The following is a 17,747-nucleotide window of genomic DNA, read 5'->3' as shown; positions in this document are numbered from 1 at the left end:
TTTTGTTTTTAAATCATACGCTGACGACAGCTCGCAAAATTACATCACTTATGGATTATCATCAGCGTTACGCAACCCATTTTCTTTTTCCTACATTAAAAAACAGGGGGCTTTCATCGAAAGGTAAAGATGCATCTATTAAAAATAAAAATCAATGATAAATTTAGCCTGAAGAGTTTGCGTACGGCGCAGTTTAGTGAGGGGGGGGGGTTTTCTCCACCCACTTTGCCATTCAACTGTTGGATGTATTCAAATCAATTTTCGATGGCTTCCACGCAGTTGCTACTCGTTAAAAAGAAAGAAAGAAAGAAAGAAAAGGAAGCCAAAACGCCAATTCACGAATAAACCATAGAGAAACGGAAAGCAAGCGGCAATAGACTCTTAATCAGTTTTCATACCAAACTTTCGACTCTTCTCTCTCGCTACTTGCGTGTGCGCGCTCGCGATGTATAATGTATATGCAAACAACAAGAGAACCGAAAACGCCACGTATAAAAATACAAAAAAAAAAAATAAAAAATAAAAATAAAAATAAATGCCCTGCAAAAGTTGGTGTTGAACCTGCAAAGTTTAGATTCTCGACGCCGTTAACGGATATACGGAGTAAAGATCAACGAATCAGAAAACAAAATAAAAAAAAAAAAAAAAGGTTTTTTACGGCGCACCTTTGGCACAAGTGCGCGCTGCAATCAAAAGCCCACCTACACACGCCAGTCCTCCGGTGTGTTTAGTAAAGGTGCCCCTCTTTTGTTTATTCCCTTTTCGCCCAATCAGAAAATCAAACGGGTCCGTTGATCGAGAAAACGAGTGGGTGGGATTTGGGGGATAGGTATCCCCATAACTTTTCGGATTCAATATTTCCAGTTAAATAATAATAAAAAAAAAAAAAAAAAAAAAAGAAACAAAATTTTGCCTTAAAGTTCTCGGTTCCTCTTTTGTGTTATTGGCCTTCTCCCCCCTCCCCATGTTGTTTGTCCATGTTTTTTTATACCCCTTACTTCTCTACGCATCCAAGTTGATTAACTATTGCGCATGAGAGAACCTAATTAAATATGTAACATTCGTGCGCCAATTATAGCCGGGCGCGTAGGCAAGGACTAGGCAACCAGTTGAAAATATTGATGAGTTAATGGGGCCAGGGCAAACTTTCTCCGTGGCTCAAACCGAAATCAAATAATAAAATCCAGCCCCCCTCCCTTTCTCTCCTCTTTAAGAAAAAAAAAAAAAAAAAATAAAAATAAAATACGATGTAAAAAGAAAATAAAAACACGAGCGGATGGTGATGAGTTTTTTTTTTTTTTTAATTTCTCTGGCAACGTTGAGTTCCAAGAAAAGCCGGGCGATGAGAGAGAGCAAGAGACTATTGCCGCAAACGCTTTACACAAACGCGCATTGTGCCGTGCAGTGCGGCAAAAAGCTTCTGCGAAAAGACGGAGATGGTCGACGCCCCAGTGATGCCATTCAAAACCGTTTCCCGTGATGAATAGAGATCAGCTCTCTCTCTCTCTCACTTCCCTCCCTGCCCTTCAACAGACAGACAGAGCTGCTCGCCATAACATAACTTTCGACTCAATTGAATAGCGCGCGCGCGCTTGTCTCAGCCGTGGCCAAGTTTCGATCTTCCAGCCCTTGCCATATCCTGCTCATTTGCATAACAAAGTAAAAAATTAAAAAAAAAAAAAAAAAAAAAAAAAATCTTTTCCTCAACGGCTAAAACTTTTATGCAAATTTTTTTTTTTTTTTTTTTTGGGTTGCGTAGCTTTTTTCGGGTGTGTATCGATCGGCGGGAAAAATAAAAACCTTTAAAAAACCCATAAGAGAGAGATATAGAGAGAGAGACACGGCCGAAAAATATGAATAATACGGTACTGTGCAATATATGGCAGCAGCTGCAACTAACAAGTGGGCGTGATGCGTTCTCTCCCCCCCCCCCCCCCTGATGAAATGGAAAATACTATACACACACACATTTATATGTGTGTGCGTATAGTTTGGACGTTGACTACGTTGCCACCCTATTTCCTCGTCCTAGTCTGTTAAGTATTCAAGGTAGCGCCGGTAGAGTTACATAAAAAATGGGGGGGGGGGGGGGCTGCGTTCGTGACACGACAACGCGTGCACGCGAGCACGACAACGACCTAAAGAAATAAACACTTTCATTTTTTTTTTCTTCTTCTTCTTCTTTTTCTCTGAATATACGCGGGCGGGATAATTCCAAAAAAGAAAAAAAAAAAAGGAAAATAATAAGAAGCGATGAATAGCGTTCGAAAACATGAGGATATCCCGGACAACGCTGACGACGCGAATGAGAAAATAGAAACTACAATTGAAAAAAAAAGGAGGGACAAAAAAAAAAAATCATATCTCATATTCGTTCCGTGTTGTTTTCGGTTCGTTAGTCAAGCATAATCAATCAACAGGTCGCCGAGAACAATCGACACACATCGATCGTAGGTCTATTAAAGCGACAACACCTTGGCCCCCTGTCGGCCATGAATAATTGATGAACTTCCTCCCCTTCTTTCCTTTCCTTTCCTTTCCTTTTTTTTTTTTTTTTTCAAATGGCACTTTAATGTCGGAAAATTGCCATCCCTTATTACGGCCATGAACGAAAGAGTTTGTTGGCTCGTTTACGCAAGCAAAACAGATGTCATAAACGCAATAGGGGAGTCACAGTGCGTGAAACGCGCCACTCCAAACTCATTGCCTCCGAGTTACGTAAACCAGGGCAAACAAACGAAGCAGAAAAAATTGAAATCAAATTTCAGAAAAAAAAAACAAACAAACGAGGGCGATCATAATCGAAATGTGTTAAGTTTTCATCGATCACACGCTCATTTTAAATTAAAGAAAAAGAAAAAGAAAATGTTCCAGAAATACGAGACATTCACGCTCCCGCCAACCCATCAAAGCCTTTTGCTTTCCGAATCTGTCAATTCAATCTCATTTTCAGAGTTGCCCACCCCACCGTACTACTTTTTACAACTACTACCCCCCCCCCCCTCTTTCCTTTCCTCCTACACTTTCCTCCGGCCCGGCCCGGCCGCCCGTTTTTCAACGCTAATCTTTGCGATCTCGCGACAGCCATTTCGGCTGCTCGTAATACGCGCGCCTCCGCTCCGCACTCTCTCACTGTGTGTCTATGTTTGGATTCATTTCCAACGGATGTTTCTCTCCTCCTCCTCCGCCCCCCCCCCCTTCCCGTCCCTTCTTTCCGCCAGATTGGCCACGACGGATTACATCAAACGCTTCGATTCTCTTGTCTCTCTTCTTCCCCCTCCCTTTTCTCTCTCTCTTTTCAGTGTGTGTCGTCTCTTAAACTCACACACACACACACACACACACACACATACATACAAGACTACATAGAGCGAGTGTGTAGTGTAGTGTGTTATGCTTTTCGTTTAGATTGGCCCTCCCATCGCGTTGGTAGCGACACGGACATTAATGTCGCCCAACAACATCAACAACAACAAAAAGAAACGGGGCTATTAGGTAATACCACGTGACAGACGGCGTAGAGAGAGGGGAGGGGGTATAAGAAATCAGACTTTGGAACGTATTAGCATAACAAATCAAAGCAAATTTTTTTTTTTTTAATAAAAGACCCACTCTGTGTATGTGTGTGTGTGTATATGCTGTCCGGCATACGAAAAAAAAAAACAACCCTGTGTGTACCCCCATCTCACGTTCGGGAGCTCGCTGGTCCCGCGGGAGTGGGCAGGGTTCGAAAAAAAAAACAAAATAAATAGACTGGACGAAAAAGAGCGAGAGAAAAAAAAAAAAAAAAAAGAAAGCAACAGTCGTGTTTCAATTTAGATTGATTGAATTACGGTGTAACATCAACGGGACTCCACCCCTTCAACAAAGGTCGTTAACAAACACGTCAACGTTTTTCAAACTGCTAATGCCCTCCTTCATCTCTCCATCCTTTTGGCCAAACATTGATCCCTCTCTTTAAACAAAACACGAAAACAGAAAGCTAAACCTCACATCAAACAAAAGCCACGACAAGTAAAAAGAAAAAAAAAAAAGAAAATAAATAAATAAATAAAATTTAAACTAAAATAACTCGAATGGAAATCGGCGTATTCAAATAAAACGAAAAGAAAAGAAAAGAAAAAAAAAATCCCGCCAAATAGAAGGAACGAACTCGACACGCCATCGGCTCATTTTCTTTCTGCGAGAAACTCGTCAAACAAACGCTTTTCTCAAACGTGTCGACATGCACATCGTAGCCCCGCCCTTCTCTCGCCAATCATCAAAGCGTGCTGCGTGTTACATTCCCTCCCCCCCCCCCCCTTTTTCCATCTCCCCACCTTGAAAAAATAAAATATTTAAAAAGAACTTTTCTTTCATCCCTGCACCTTTTGCGGAGCAGCCACTTTCTCTGGCGCAATTCAACGTCCATCGCCGTTACTCGTTTTTTTTTTCCCCATACGAAAGGCGACGATAAAAGAATTAAGTAATAGTTTGGAAAAGAGAGGGTGAAGGGGAGGGGGGGAGGAAATAGGAACGTTAGCCATCGCACATAGAAAATGGCATTGTTGAAATCGTTCACGAACTGAAACGCCACGATAAAGAGAGGGAGGAAATGCCTCTAGAGAAATAGCCCAATGCCAGGCCGTGAATTTGCATACAAAAAAACCAAAAAATATATAAATATATCTAAAAAAAAAAAGGGTGGAGGAAAAGTTTAAACCGAGAAATAGAGGAAAAACTGTAGACACTATATTCATCATTTGGCTTTTTGTTTTGTGTTAAAAATGGTGGAAAAAAAGGGGGGGGGCGGGGGTGGTGAGAATCGATCCATTGACCTGGCCTATCCATCCGACAGAGCGTGCAGAGAATATTCAACAGGATTGCCGATATCCCGAGCTCTCCTAGCCGCCGAATAAACACGCAGGCAGAAGAGAAAAGGAAAAAAAAAAAAAAAAAAAAAAAGGATGGGGGGGGGGGGGGGTAAATTTCATATGCAAATGAAGGCGGTAAGGGAGCAAAAAGGAAGAGCGCGCACACACACAGTAGCGTAGACACACGTTAGTAGTAAGCCGATGCCTCGATTCGGTGTTCTTGCCAGCGTTAGAGTGCCGAAGCGCATCCCCACTTTGAATAATTTAGCTTCCGCCTTAACTAGACGACTTCCTGCCTCATCTCTTAAACACAAAAGAACACGGGCAAAGAAGAAATGGCGAATCCGCAACAAAAAAAAAAAAAAAAAAAAAAAAATTAAAACTCGAAGCAACGAATGTCCCCCCCCCCCCCCCCCATCATTAGGGAATCGAAAAGCCGGTAGGAAACGAGAGAGAGAAAAGTTGGGAATGACATTTTTTGTAAACCCGACGCTAAACAAAAACGCAAAACAAACGTATCTGTCAAAACACGTCGAGAACACAAAAATAAAATGCGCCACTCGTTTCTGTTCACCAAAGAGAATCGGATTTTCGTCTTGTTTCAAAAAAAAAAAAAAAATAAAATAAGATAAATAAATAAAAAAAAAAAAAAAGACACACGATAAGACGAAACCATTATTGCGATAAGCGGCTTTTCTCCCTTCAACACAAGAGTCACAGCCTCCGCAAAGAGGCAAGACTCATCCGAGAAAACAAAAAAAAAAAAGAAAATGGAGGAACTTTTTCGATTCGTGATCAATTCATTTCGTTTTACGTCTCGTTGACGCAAAAACATCGCAACATCCAACGGTGCACGCGCGTTCCCTCGCTGAATTGCATCGACAAATAAGATGATTGGCGTCAACTTAACAGCCCCCCCCCACTTCTTCTTCTTTTTTTTTTTTTTTTTTTTTTGTGTGTGTGTGTGTGTGTGTGTGTGTGTGTGTGTGTGTGCACCAAAGGCTCTTTTTTATCTAGCCACGCTCTCTTTGTTATCCAGAGTTTGGAAAGCTTGTTAAAGAGCGACACACACATACGCAAGAGTGGCGGATAGATAAAAATAAAAAAAAAAAATTGGGAAACTTCTTCTTCTTCTTCTTTGACAGACATTGTCAACTCTTTTTAAGAGAAGATGAATAAAAATACAAAAGGCGAGGTGAAAAAAGAAAAAGAAAAGCATTCGATTCGCGTAGACAGGCGAGAGGACGGCATCTCGTTACGGGACGCCAAGTGTGACGTCATTTAGAGCTTCAAAGAACCTTCGTTCATTACGAAAAGTCAAGAGGACGGTGGATCAACTGGACCTCTTTTTCTCTTCATTATTTTTTTTCGCCTCATCAATCGCGATTTTTTGTTTGTTTTTTTTTTTTTTTGCTTCGTCCTCCCACTTAACTCTCCTTTAAATTGATACATCCCTCGTCACCCTTCTAGCTAAAAACAAATCACACGCGAAAATATAAGATCGAATCAAAACAAAAAACAAAAAACAAAAAACAAAAAACAAAAAACAAAAAAACAAAACAAAAAACAGTTGACGGATGTAGCGTCGGTGCTCATCGAAATGCTCATCCGTTAAATGGAACAGGGTGGACAAGGACGGAGAGCAAAAAAGAAGAAAAAAAAAAACGATGACACAAGAGGTCGTGTCTACATTCCCTCGTCAGCTGTTTCCCTTCCACGAATCCATCACGCTAATGAACGAACGGACGAAAAAAAAAAAAAAAAAAAAAAAAAGAAATCCAGCATAGAACGAGAGAGAGAGAGAGAGAGAGAGAAAACGCCATCATCATCATCTTCTTTCATGGCCAACAATAAGAGTAAGTTTCTGCCCATTTTCCACCTCAACAACGACATCTACAATTCCACATTTTTTCTCGTTGTTGTTGTTGTTGTTATGCCTTTCATCTTCTTCCTTTATGGAATAAAGAAGCAAAAAAAAAAAAAAAAAAAAAAAAAGAAAAAAAAAAAGGAACGCACGTTATAACGTTGTATTCGTTGTGCTGTTGCTCTTGTTTGTCGATTGGCTTGTCTGTACGAGCAAGTGCCAAGTCTCGACGGACTACAAAGTGAAAAGAGGGGAGCCCCGAATAAAAAAGAAATAAATAAATAAAAAGGCAAGAGAGGAAAGATGAGATGGCAATAATATAGCGGGAAGTAAACAGCATCCGCCACGCACACCAACAACACACACACACACACACACAAAAAAAAAAAGAAAAAGGGGTGTGTAGACTGTAGAATATAACAGTATAGTGTGTGTACCCCGGAACAAATAAAATGAGAAAAAAAAAAAAAAAGACAGATAAAGGAGCCATTGAATCGATCCGGCAACAGCTCTACAGTACGCGCAAGTCTCTCTCTCTCTCTCTCTCTCTCCACACCAACACACAATCAAACATAATGGGCGGACAGATGGATGGATGCACGGACGAATAGACGGACAGATGGATGGATACATGGAAAACCAAACATTTCCTTCTCTTCCTTTTTCTTTATGTATGTATGTATGTATTTTATTTTATTTTTTTTTTTTTCAAATACCCAAACTATAACTTGCAATGTCTTTACAGTCCCGCATGCCCCAATCCACCGTCAACGCGTACTGGAAGATGTGGCAAGTAAGAGGCCGTTACACACACACACACACACACACACACCATCGTCTCTTACACCAACTAGCAAAATTTATTGATTGGCCTGGGCAAAGTGCGTGCCAGCGTATGTGTGTGTGTGTGTGTGTATGTGTACACGACTTAACCCTATTATTATCATCCCAGCGCACACACACACACACATACACCCACCGCCAATTCGTGCCCATCACCGCCAATGGTACAAGAAAAGTTGGAAAGCAGCTTGAGGCCTTTCTCTTTTTTTTTTTTTCTCCCTCTTCTTTCCCTTGCCCTTAGCCAGGCTGTTACGCTGTCGTTGCAACTACCCCCGGATACAGAGGACGCCGGTTGTTGGCAATAATTCAGAGTGATGGATCTCTCTCTCTCTCTGGCCAAACACAAAACTAACAACAACAACAACAACAGTAGTAGTAGTAGTAGTAGCAGCAGCAGCAACAACAACAACAAGAGACGAGCGCCGCACACAGTCTCTTCGCTTCCCAGTTTTCTTTCCTTCGCTTCAATATATCAAAACGAGTGTCATATGAAAACAAGAACAACAAATACGTCTTGGACGATCATCGTTTTGCTTTTGCCCCACCATATTTTCTCTGATGTATCGCTTAGAAAGAAAGAAAGAAAAAAAAAAAAAAAGAAAAGAAAAGACAACTACTGCAAGTATATCGTATCATATAAGTTGGGAGTGGGGGGGGGGGAGGCAAGCCTCTTCAACGAGCGTCATCGTTCCACTTTCTTCTCCATCCTTTTCGTTTCGCCTACCGATTAAGACAGACGGAATGAAACGGTCGGCTGGATTCCATCATTTCCGCAACACAATACCCAAATTGATGAGCGGACTCGCAACCCGTGTCGACCAATATCTCAAGAACAAACTCTAGAGGAGCCCACCACCCCTCCTCTCTCCCCTACCCCCCCCCCTCCACAAAAAAAAAAAATAATAATAAGAATAAAAATGAAAACGAGTAGTATGCGGCAGTCCACCACTCCATTAATTCGAACCAACAATTCCCGTCCTCACCCCCACGTCCAATTCCACCTTTTCTGTATTTCTTGTTCCTCCCTCCCGCCCCCCCCCCCCACTAAAAGCTACGGTTACCACCGTACAAAGTCTATCGATCTTCAACAAGGATATATAATCATCTACCTGCGAGCGTAACACAGACACAGACACACACACAACAAAAGAAGAAGAGGGAAAACGAGTGCGAAAGGGGGGGGGGGTATATACGAGCGCGTGCGCACGCATGTACACATGCACGCACGCACGTAGACAATTGAGAAGGCCAACGCACACGGACCAAACGGTACGGGGGGCTTTTCACGTTGTAACCAGTTCACCTCCAGGGCTCAACATATCCCCCCCCCCCCCCTTCTTTTTTTTTCTTTTTTTTTTTTTTTTATTCGGTGACCGAATATGTTTTGATGCAACAACAAAAAGAAAAGGATGGGCAAGGAACTGTTCGCTATTTGAATGGCGGGCAGCATGGCGTATTTTAGCGGGAGAGAGATCGATAATGGGCCAACAAGCGAACCGATCAAGAGGCTCATCAACGCCTCAAGTCTTCATTATCAAACGCGCTCTTCTTTTATGAAACGAATGAAAAGAAAAAAGAAAAGGAGAGGGGCGAGATTCTTTCGCCTTGTTCGTTCTAATTGGGACAAGAGAAAAGTCGGTTAACGAAGCCCAAACGCGGAATCATAAAAAAGAAAAAGAAAAAGAAGAGGGGACGAAAAGAAAAAGGGGATAAATTAGAACATCATAGAGAACGCACACAGACTGAAATGATTGGACGAATGCTATTATTCGATCTCTATTTGAACCGCCATTGTGGATGGAGTCGAGATGGGGAAAAGAAAAACAAAAAAAAAAAGAAAGGAGAAACGATCCGACACGACCCTGAATATCTCAAACACAAACCCATTGGTTAGGATTGACCCGATTTCACGGCTGGATATCAAAAAGATGAGCGGTGGGGGAGGGGGGGGGAAGCGGGAGGTTAGAAACGAAATAGCCACATCATCCGATGGGATCAAAACGACATTTCAAAATAGGCAAAAAAAAAAAAAAAAAAAAAAAAAAAAAAAAAAAAAAGATGTCGAGGCCTTTACGTGATTCAATTGGTCGGAGCATGTCTTTCCAATTTTTTTTTTTCGAATCTTACAAACTCGGGCAAAGTTTGAACTTTGCGCTGCAGGGTAAAGAGAGAGAGAGAGAGAGAGACAACAAGAAAACAAGGGGACGCGTCTATATTCTTTTTGAAGCGATGATTCTTGTGACATCATGTCCTATCGAATTTGAATAAGTTCCATTATTCAAATGACAAGACGGATCTTGTGCGGGCATCGCAACTGCTACGCTAGAAATTGCATGGCAAAGATGCGATGCTCTTTGAATACATCTTCAAACTCAATTAGGAATGTCGACCCAACTTGCGACGGCTATCTGAGCGCACGCACACACACACACACACACACACACACACACAAGAAAAGAGAGAAATATTCCAGAGATCCATCGTCGAATAAAAAAAAAAAAAAGTATAGAAACCCTCCCCCCCCCCTCCCGCTCTGTCGTTAGACGTGTGATCAATACGGGATGAACCGAGCAGCTTCAGAAAGAACGAAAGAAAGAAAGAAAAAAAAAAAAGATGTTCCATCGGGGTACAGTTAGAAGAGCCGAGTCCAAACGTTGCACACACACACAGGCCCAATCTAATCCCGTGTTTAACCGTTTCCGACTGGGCAAAAAGGAACCATTTGCAAGGCCGCTTCGATGTCATTTAGAAACGATACGATAATCAACTTGCCTACTTTCCTCGTTTGGCTAGTTTACTTCCTCATCCCTCCCCCTCTTGTAAGAAAAAACTTTTATTCCACCCTCACGAGGACGTTCAACTAGCTTCGTATTCACGTCAATGTTTATTTGTTTTATTAGCATTTCGTTTTTTCCTTTTTTTTTTTTTTTTTTCAAATGAAAATGTACATTATCATCATCATCTTTGTCTTTGTGCTTATTGCTGTTTTTGGAGTCAAGTAGTTAACGACCAAACAGCTCAAAGGTCTAATATCATCTCGAAAATGCGGAGGAAAAAAAAAAAGGAGACCATATGAGAGAGCATCATACGCACAAGTGGAGAGAGAGAGAGCAATGGTAAAAAAAAAAAAAAAAAAAAAAGGGAGAAAACGGAAGACGGGAAAAAAAAGGTTAACTTGATCCAGTCTCATCAAGCAGAGTGGTACGGTAGCTTACAACTTTAACACACACACACAGACACACATATATAAGAAGAAGATGGCGGAAAGTGAGAGGACCCACCGGAAATGTGTGCGACTAGCGACTCGCAATTGCACCTCACTCTCCCTACTTCTCCCACCCCCCCCCTTCTCCCTTCCCTGTTTTTTTTTTTTTTTTTTTTTTGCCCTCCTTATTTCATTCTCGTGTGTGACGTTTGCGAACGTGAAACGCGTAGGTAAAGAGACAGAAAGACGACTGATTGCGTTAGATGCTTGTCTAGCGCCACCGACTGCACCTACTTCATCCATCCCATACATTTATCCATCCATCCATGCGAAACATAAATAAGTAAATAGGCAAAGGAAAAAGAGAAAATAAACGAAACTCATTTTTTTTTTCTCTCTCTCTCTCTTTTTCTCTCGTTTTCTTTTTCAAATAAATATCCTAGAATCAAAAGGTATCGACTCGCATCAAGAGGCAATTCGAAAACGAGAGTTCCACTGACTCGGGTCAGGAATGCGGCGTCATTACGTAAAAAAAAAAAACGAGCGGAGGAGGAGACCCTAATACACACACACACACACAATGTGCGTTTCGCTTGAACAAACAAACAAGATTTTGTTTGTATTTTTTTTTTTTTTTTGGGAGGGATTGAAGGGTAGGTAGACGCTCGAGTTTTGACTACGACATTCGACGGTCAGTCCATCATTTCTCTTCAAAGGAAGAAACGAGATAAATATAAATCCAGCTCAAGATGCGCAGGGATGAAAAGCCGGAACGCGGCACACACACAGGAAAAAAAAAAAGAGGCAGTCATCATTATATGAGACATAAGAAGCAAAACAAAACAAAACAAAAAATGAGGGAAAGACACAAGTCTAACCCTCGACCGGAATCGAATCAACCATTGAGAGAAGTACAGAGAGAAAGAGAAAGAGAGAGACATGCCGGAAAAAGGAACTAGAAACCATCCGCTCTTTCTTTCTTCCATTTCTTTTTCTCTTCCACTTGTCTCGGTTTCTTTTTACTCTAGCCCCCCCCCCTCTCTCTCTCTCTCTCTCTCCTCACTTTCTGCATCATCCAAAATGACCCGAGCTACACACAGACACACGCTGTGCCCAAGACCATCATCAAACTTTATATAATACGACAACGAGCGGCGGTACATACACGCGTTGCATTCGCTCCCAAAGGCCATTGCCGTGCGCTCTCTCTCTCTCTTTGCGCTCACGGGGGTCCCTCACTCAAACTCTACCCGCCGGTTCATTAGATTACACACACATACATTTTTTTTTCCCCGCTACTCCGCATTTGACTTGGACCTTACTACACACACAACTTCTTATTTTTTAAGCTGCCACTATGTACGAAAAGGAAACGTGGGCTGAGACGAGGGGAGGCAAACGCGCAGACAAACTAATTGGACAAACAATTTTTGAATATATAAATAAAAAGGACATTTTATTTCTGTTTTTTTTTTTTTTTTTTTGATGACAGCAACTTGACCCTATCATCAAAAAAAAAATAATAAAACAACGTACACAATTATCAAGAGAGATTGACATCTCCCATTTATGCCGACATAACAAGTCGCTCTCCTTTTCCCCCCCATGAAAAACAAAAACAAAAATACGATCCGGAATAAAATCCCGGAAAGGACAACTTGTGAAAGCCCAACCCCTAAAAAGAAGCAAAAAAAAAAAAAAAAACGAGTAGAACATGAAACCCAAGGTAGAAAATAAAGTCGTCCTCGTTTGCAACAATGTTTCCCCTCTTTTGTTCATTTCGTATTTTTTCATCTTTTTTGTTTCAAGAGCCAAAAACAGGAGGGAAAAAATAAGTTATGCGATCCCTCTTCTATTTCTCTACGTTGCCCGCGCTTGCACAACACACACACACACACACACAGAGAACCGAAAGAGACATTGATGGAAGCAGAGAAACTCCCGAACGGGCCAAGCTTCAAAAATAACAAAGGCCGGATGAATGTTTTGTTTTGTTTTGTTTTGATTCTATTTTGACCGGCACGTATACAAATTTCACTTGCCCCTCTCTCTCTTTCTGCAATGCTGATTCGACAGAGACCTCCCCCCCACCCCTCCCGGTCCATGACATGTTGTATTATCCCAAACGTCGTTGCAACGCACGACAACAAACAAAACAAAAATCTGAAAATAATGTCACTGGGCAAGTCCGTTTTTTTTTTTTTTGTACATCCCTTGACTTCCTCTCCCCTCCGCTTTTAAATAGGAAGAAGGTTGAGCACAATGAATTCGATTTGACGAAAACAGGCCTGCGGATAAAGTTGGAAATAATAAAAAAAAAAATAAAATAAAATAAAATAAAAAATAAAAATAATAGAGACACAAGTAGGGCATAGGGTGTGCGGACTGCGTGGCCGAGATAAGGCCGTCAAAAGTCAACACAACATTTGCAGGCGGCGGGGATTCAATGTTTCAAAATGTCATCACGAGCCCCGAGAAAAACAGGGACAAAGTCCCTTTTAAAAAGAAAACAAAACAAAAAAAAAAAAGCTTTCACATGCGTCGTGACATTGGGAAAATGTCGGAGCGCACGAAAAGAAAACAAGTTGACGATATATGACGGTTCATTAAGAGACGCTTTGAGGCTTGGGTCGACTTTCGCTTTGCGTCCCCCTCCTCCGTTTTTAATTCAATTCTACAGTCAACCCGTTCCCGCAACTCACGCTCGCCGTTGCGGATACCGGAAGATTAAGTTAAAAAAAAAAAAAGAAAAAAAAAAGAAAAAGGGGGGGGGGGGAGGGGGAAAGCAAAAAGTGAAATCAAAAGCAGAGGAAAAGAGGCCCGCACCACCAAAATTCCCGCCCGCGATTGGCAATCTTAATGAAAGTAAACGACCGCCACGCAAACTCGCCTCCGTTTTGGGACTATTGGCATTTACTTTCCTTTTGCGGGCTCCTGATAATCAAAAGTTACGGCAGTTACAAACAATCCCATTAAAAAAAAAAAAAAAAAAAAAAAAAAAGAAAAGAAAGGATGGGACACTACTACGTCCCACCGAGAAAAAAGAAAACCTTTACTTAACAAGTTTTCAAACACGATCGATGTCTTTTTTTATATATTTATTATTGTCCAAAGCTTTTCTCAAACTCACGAACGGTCTCTATCCTTTTTTCCTTTTCCCCTCCCAACTTTGATAAAAAAAAAGGGGGGGGGGGAGGTTAGATGTAACAACCCGCAAGCCAAACACACGAGCTACATATTCAATCGTGGCCTCCATCAATTTAAGGGAAAAATAAAAAAAAAATAAATCAAAACAAATAAGAAAATACAAAGACAAAGTAAACTACAACGATCGTGAACGCATGACGTATGCAAATTTTCAAGAGCTAAGCCGATTATCTACGATGTCCAAGGGAAAAAAAAATAAATAAACAAACCAAAATGAAATCACAGACGTTTTTTCATTTCAAATCGACTGATGAGGGGTAAGAAAAAAAAAAAAAAAACTCCATCGACCACCAAAGCCCCTCCCCCCCCCCTCCCTTCCTTTTATTTTTTTTTTGTACTTAACCGACGTTTCGTTCCGAGACGGGTAGCAAACACGCAACGGTTACACGACGAGAGGTTATAAACTCTTACGATGATGTTACGTGTGTGCGTACCCTGGGAGGGAAAAAAAAAAAAAAGTTCCAGGATCCAGCGCCAATAAAAAAAAGAAATCAAATATAAAAAAAGTTGAACGTTGAAACAGACCAAAATGCAAGCCTCTTCGTTCGTGATTTTTACGACCAGAAGAGAAAAAGTCCACCATCATTCCCCGCCCCCTTTTCGTGTGTGTGTTCAGGTATGTGGCCTGGCCAATGTAAAAGTATAAGAAGAAGAAAAAAACACAGGGGGGGGTAGATCCGGTGCCGCAAAGTGGTTATCGTTGAATCACGCGTGACAAAGAGTCATCAAAGGGCGGCCTTTGCGAACATGCGGCAACTGGACACAAACTGTTGTAGCCTGGACAATGCTTCTACCCCCCCCCCCCTTTTTCCTTGATTTTTCTCTGTGTGTGGATATCTTCGTGCACTCCATTTCTCATTCGTCGCATCCAATCAAAAAAAAAAAAAAAAAAAAAAAAGAACAACAACAACAAACAACACACACACACACAAAGATTGGTGTTGACAAATGGGCCGGCGTGAAATGAATTCGCATTTCTAGTTTTTTTTTTTTTTTTTACTCCGCATACCAACAACAAAAAAAAAAAAAAAAACATAAAACAAAACAAAACACTGCGAGTAGTAAGAGAAAACGACATTATGAAGAAAGATTGCCCGCCCCCTATAAATCATTGAAATGAACTGGAAACGGATGCCGACAAAAGAAACGACCCACTGGGCAATAATCTACTCCCTCCCCTTACCCTCACCCAACCTCTTCCTAACAGTGATTGTATGATTTATTTGCCCCCCCCCCCCCCCCTTTTTTTTTTTTTTTTTTTTTTTTTTTTTTTCTTCTTGTTTTCGATGTTGTTTTGCCATTCCTTTTGTCGTTAGTCGTTAGTTGCCTGCGTGACTCTCTCTCTCTCTCTCTCTCCCCCCCACCTCACTTTCGGCGCTTTGATCAAAGTTGAGTATAATTGAGAGTCACCCACCCCCTCCCCCGAAAAAAAATAAAAATAAAAAGAAGAAGAAAACTTTGCCGCTTTTCGTTTTGGCCGTTACGCTCCAGTTGAGCTCAATCATACATTCCGCGAAGCGTACAGTCAGAGTATACACGGGCGCACGTACACTCTACAATTGTTACATGCTCATCGCATTGCGGACGGGGATATGCCCATAAAAGAAAAAAAAAAAGAACACCGCACAATGTGTCCGGATCGTATTAGTTTTCCTTACTAGTCGGCGTAGCACACGCGGGACCAAAGTGGATGGGATGGATCAAAAACAAAAAGAGAAAAATAGGCAAAAGAAAATAGAAAGATTAGCCCGCAGGAATCATCAACAACAACATGCCACTTGTACCAAACTATGACTAGCATTCGGTCCTCCTATTCCCTGCTACTTCGAGTTGATTAGAGAGCCTTAGCTCTTACTAACTTTTCTGCCGAAAGAAAAAGAAAAAACAAACAAAAAAAAAAAAAAAAAAAAAGAAAGAAAAAGAGGAAGCAAACAGACACACACACACACACACAGATGTAAAAGGGGGCAAGCTACTGAAATACAACATCCGCAGTGACAGTCCATCCCGTCTAACGCTAATCAACGTCTCCTAGAAGGGGGTAAACGAACATTGCGGAGGAGCGGAGAAGGGCCAACAAACGTCTAACATTGTCATCGTCGTGAATAATATATTGACTTTGCCTCCCTCCCTACGCCCCCCCCCCGTTGTATAAATACATGTGTACTCGGTTGGGGCGGGGGGGGGGGAGAGAGGAAAGCTTTAGAATACAGTCCCTATGTAGTTTTTCGTTTCCTACCCGCCATGTCTCTCTCTCTCTCTCTCTCTCGGCTAGTCAAGGATTTGTGCTTGTCACACAGCAAGAGAAGCAGCAGCAGTCCTCTTAATTGAACGAGATAATACATTTGAGATTATGGGAGGGCGGCCAAACTGCAACCGAAACAGATACGCCACTTTGCAGCGTACACACACACACACACAATAACATGCATCCGTATAGTTTGCGTTAACAGAGATACGAGATGCAAATGCCCACGTTTAAAAACAAAACCCAAAAAAAACAAAAAAAACACAATGATGCGCCAGTGATTTTGCATAGCGATGCAGAGAGAGAAGCGCTTGGAAAAACAAAAGACCTGTCAACAGTCTTGCGGTTCATGTAATTATCATGATTATGATTGTCCACTTAGCCATTGGTACTAATGAAAACTCTGCTTTCACGAGCATAACAAACAACGACGGCCATCAAAAAAAGAAAAAAAAAAAAAAAAAAAAAAAGAAGAAGAACGCCACACGACAAACGCACTTGTCATCGGCCCTGTCCTTTCTTGGCCCATCATCATTTTTGCTGAACGAGATAGTCGTCGTTGCAGATGAGGCCTTCCTCCACACAAACATCGGCAGAAAAAAAAAAAAAAAAAAAAGGGTATGAACTTACCCGGCCCATGCAGTTGCGCTTGTTCATGGCGGCCAGAGCGGCAGCGGCTGAATGATGCTCGGCAAACTCGACAAAACAGTACGGCTCGTGTCCAGGCTGCAACAAACAACAAAACGTACGTTAATAAATTAAGAAATAAACAAACAAACATCCACAATCATATTTAAAAATGAATACATTTCTCAATCTCTCGCTGCTTACTTGCAAACGCGCAAGTGTAATATCTACATACGTATTACACACACATACACCCATCGAACCCCCCCCCACCCCGCCAATATGGCGACGACATCGTTCCGCTTCCGCACTCGTACGTTTATATCAAGCGACGGCCATGACTTGATGAGAAAAAGGGAAAAAGAAGGTGCAGCTTGGCTTTTCGGCAAAAGGATCAAGACTATTACGTATGTTACGGATTCAATACCAGTGGGTATACGCTCCATATGTGTGTGTGTATCCCATTTAGAGGCCTCACCGTCCTACCTTCCCTTCCTGATCCATTGGGGTGAGGTGAGGGGGGGGGGCTGGAAAGCAGTTGGGTGGGAGAGTTTGAGGAAACGACCCTTGAGAGACATAGGGGATAGCGGGGACAAGATGGATCAAGCTGATGCCGAAATTGATCCGTCACAAAGGCTGGACGATAGCTTCTGATCAAGACAATATATACCTCGTATATATATATATATATATATACATTGCCGTGACGTGTTATATAAGGATGCTGCAGATCCCCCCCCCTCCAAAAAAAAACCAGCTGTTGGAGAGTGCAAAAGACATTGTTAAATAAAAATAAAAAAAAGAGAGAGAGCAAACGGCTCGGCGTCAAATCCCCCCTTCCACCCGCGAAAGAAAAAGGGTGGGTGGGAGTCTTAATTCCGGAAATGGACCTGAATGGAT

At 41.7% G+C, this 17,747-nt stretch overlaps 1 protein-coding gene across 1 annotated transcript in view; it reads right to left on the bottom strand.

The window, feature by feature from the left end:
* The window catches only part of LOC130700229 (nucleolysin TIAR-like), a 59,243-nt gene that overhangs the window by 32,444 nt on the left and 9,052 nt on the right, over positions 1-17,747 (bottom strand). Inside the window, exon 4 of the mRNA XM_057522266.2 lies at positions 16,851-16,946. Coding sequence (XP_057378249.1) covers positions 16,851-16,946 — 96 coding nt within the window. The remainder of the gene's footprint in view (positions 1-16,850; positions 16,947-17,747) is intronic.

This window comes from Daphnia carinata, chromosome 8 (genome assembly GCF_022539665.2).
Source record: "Daphnia carinata strain CSIRO-1 chromosome 8, CSIRO_AGI_Dcar_HiC_V3, whole genome shotgun sequence".
NCBI lineage: Eukaryota > Metazoa > Arthropoda > Branchiopoda > Diplostraca > Daphniidae > Daphnia > Daphnia carinata.
This window is presented reverse-complemented; position numbering and strand designations above follow the sequence as displayed.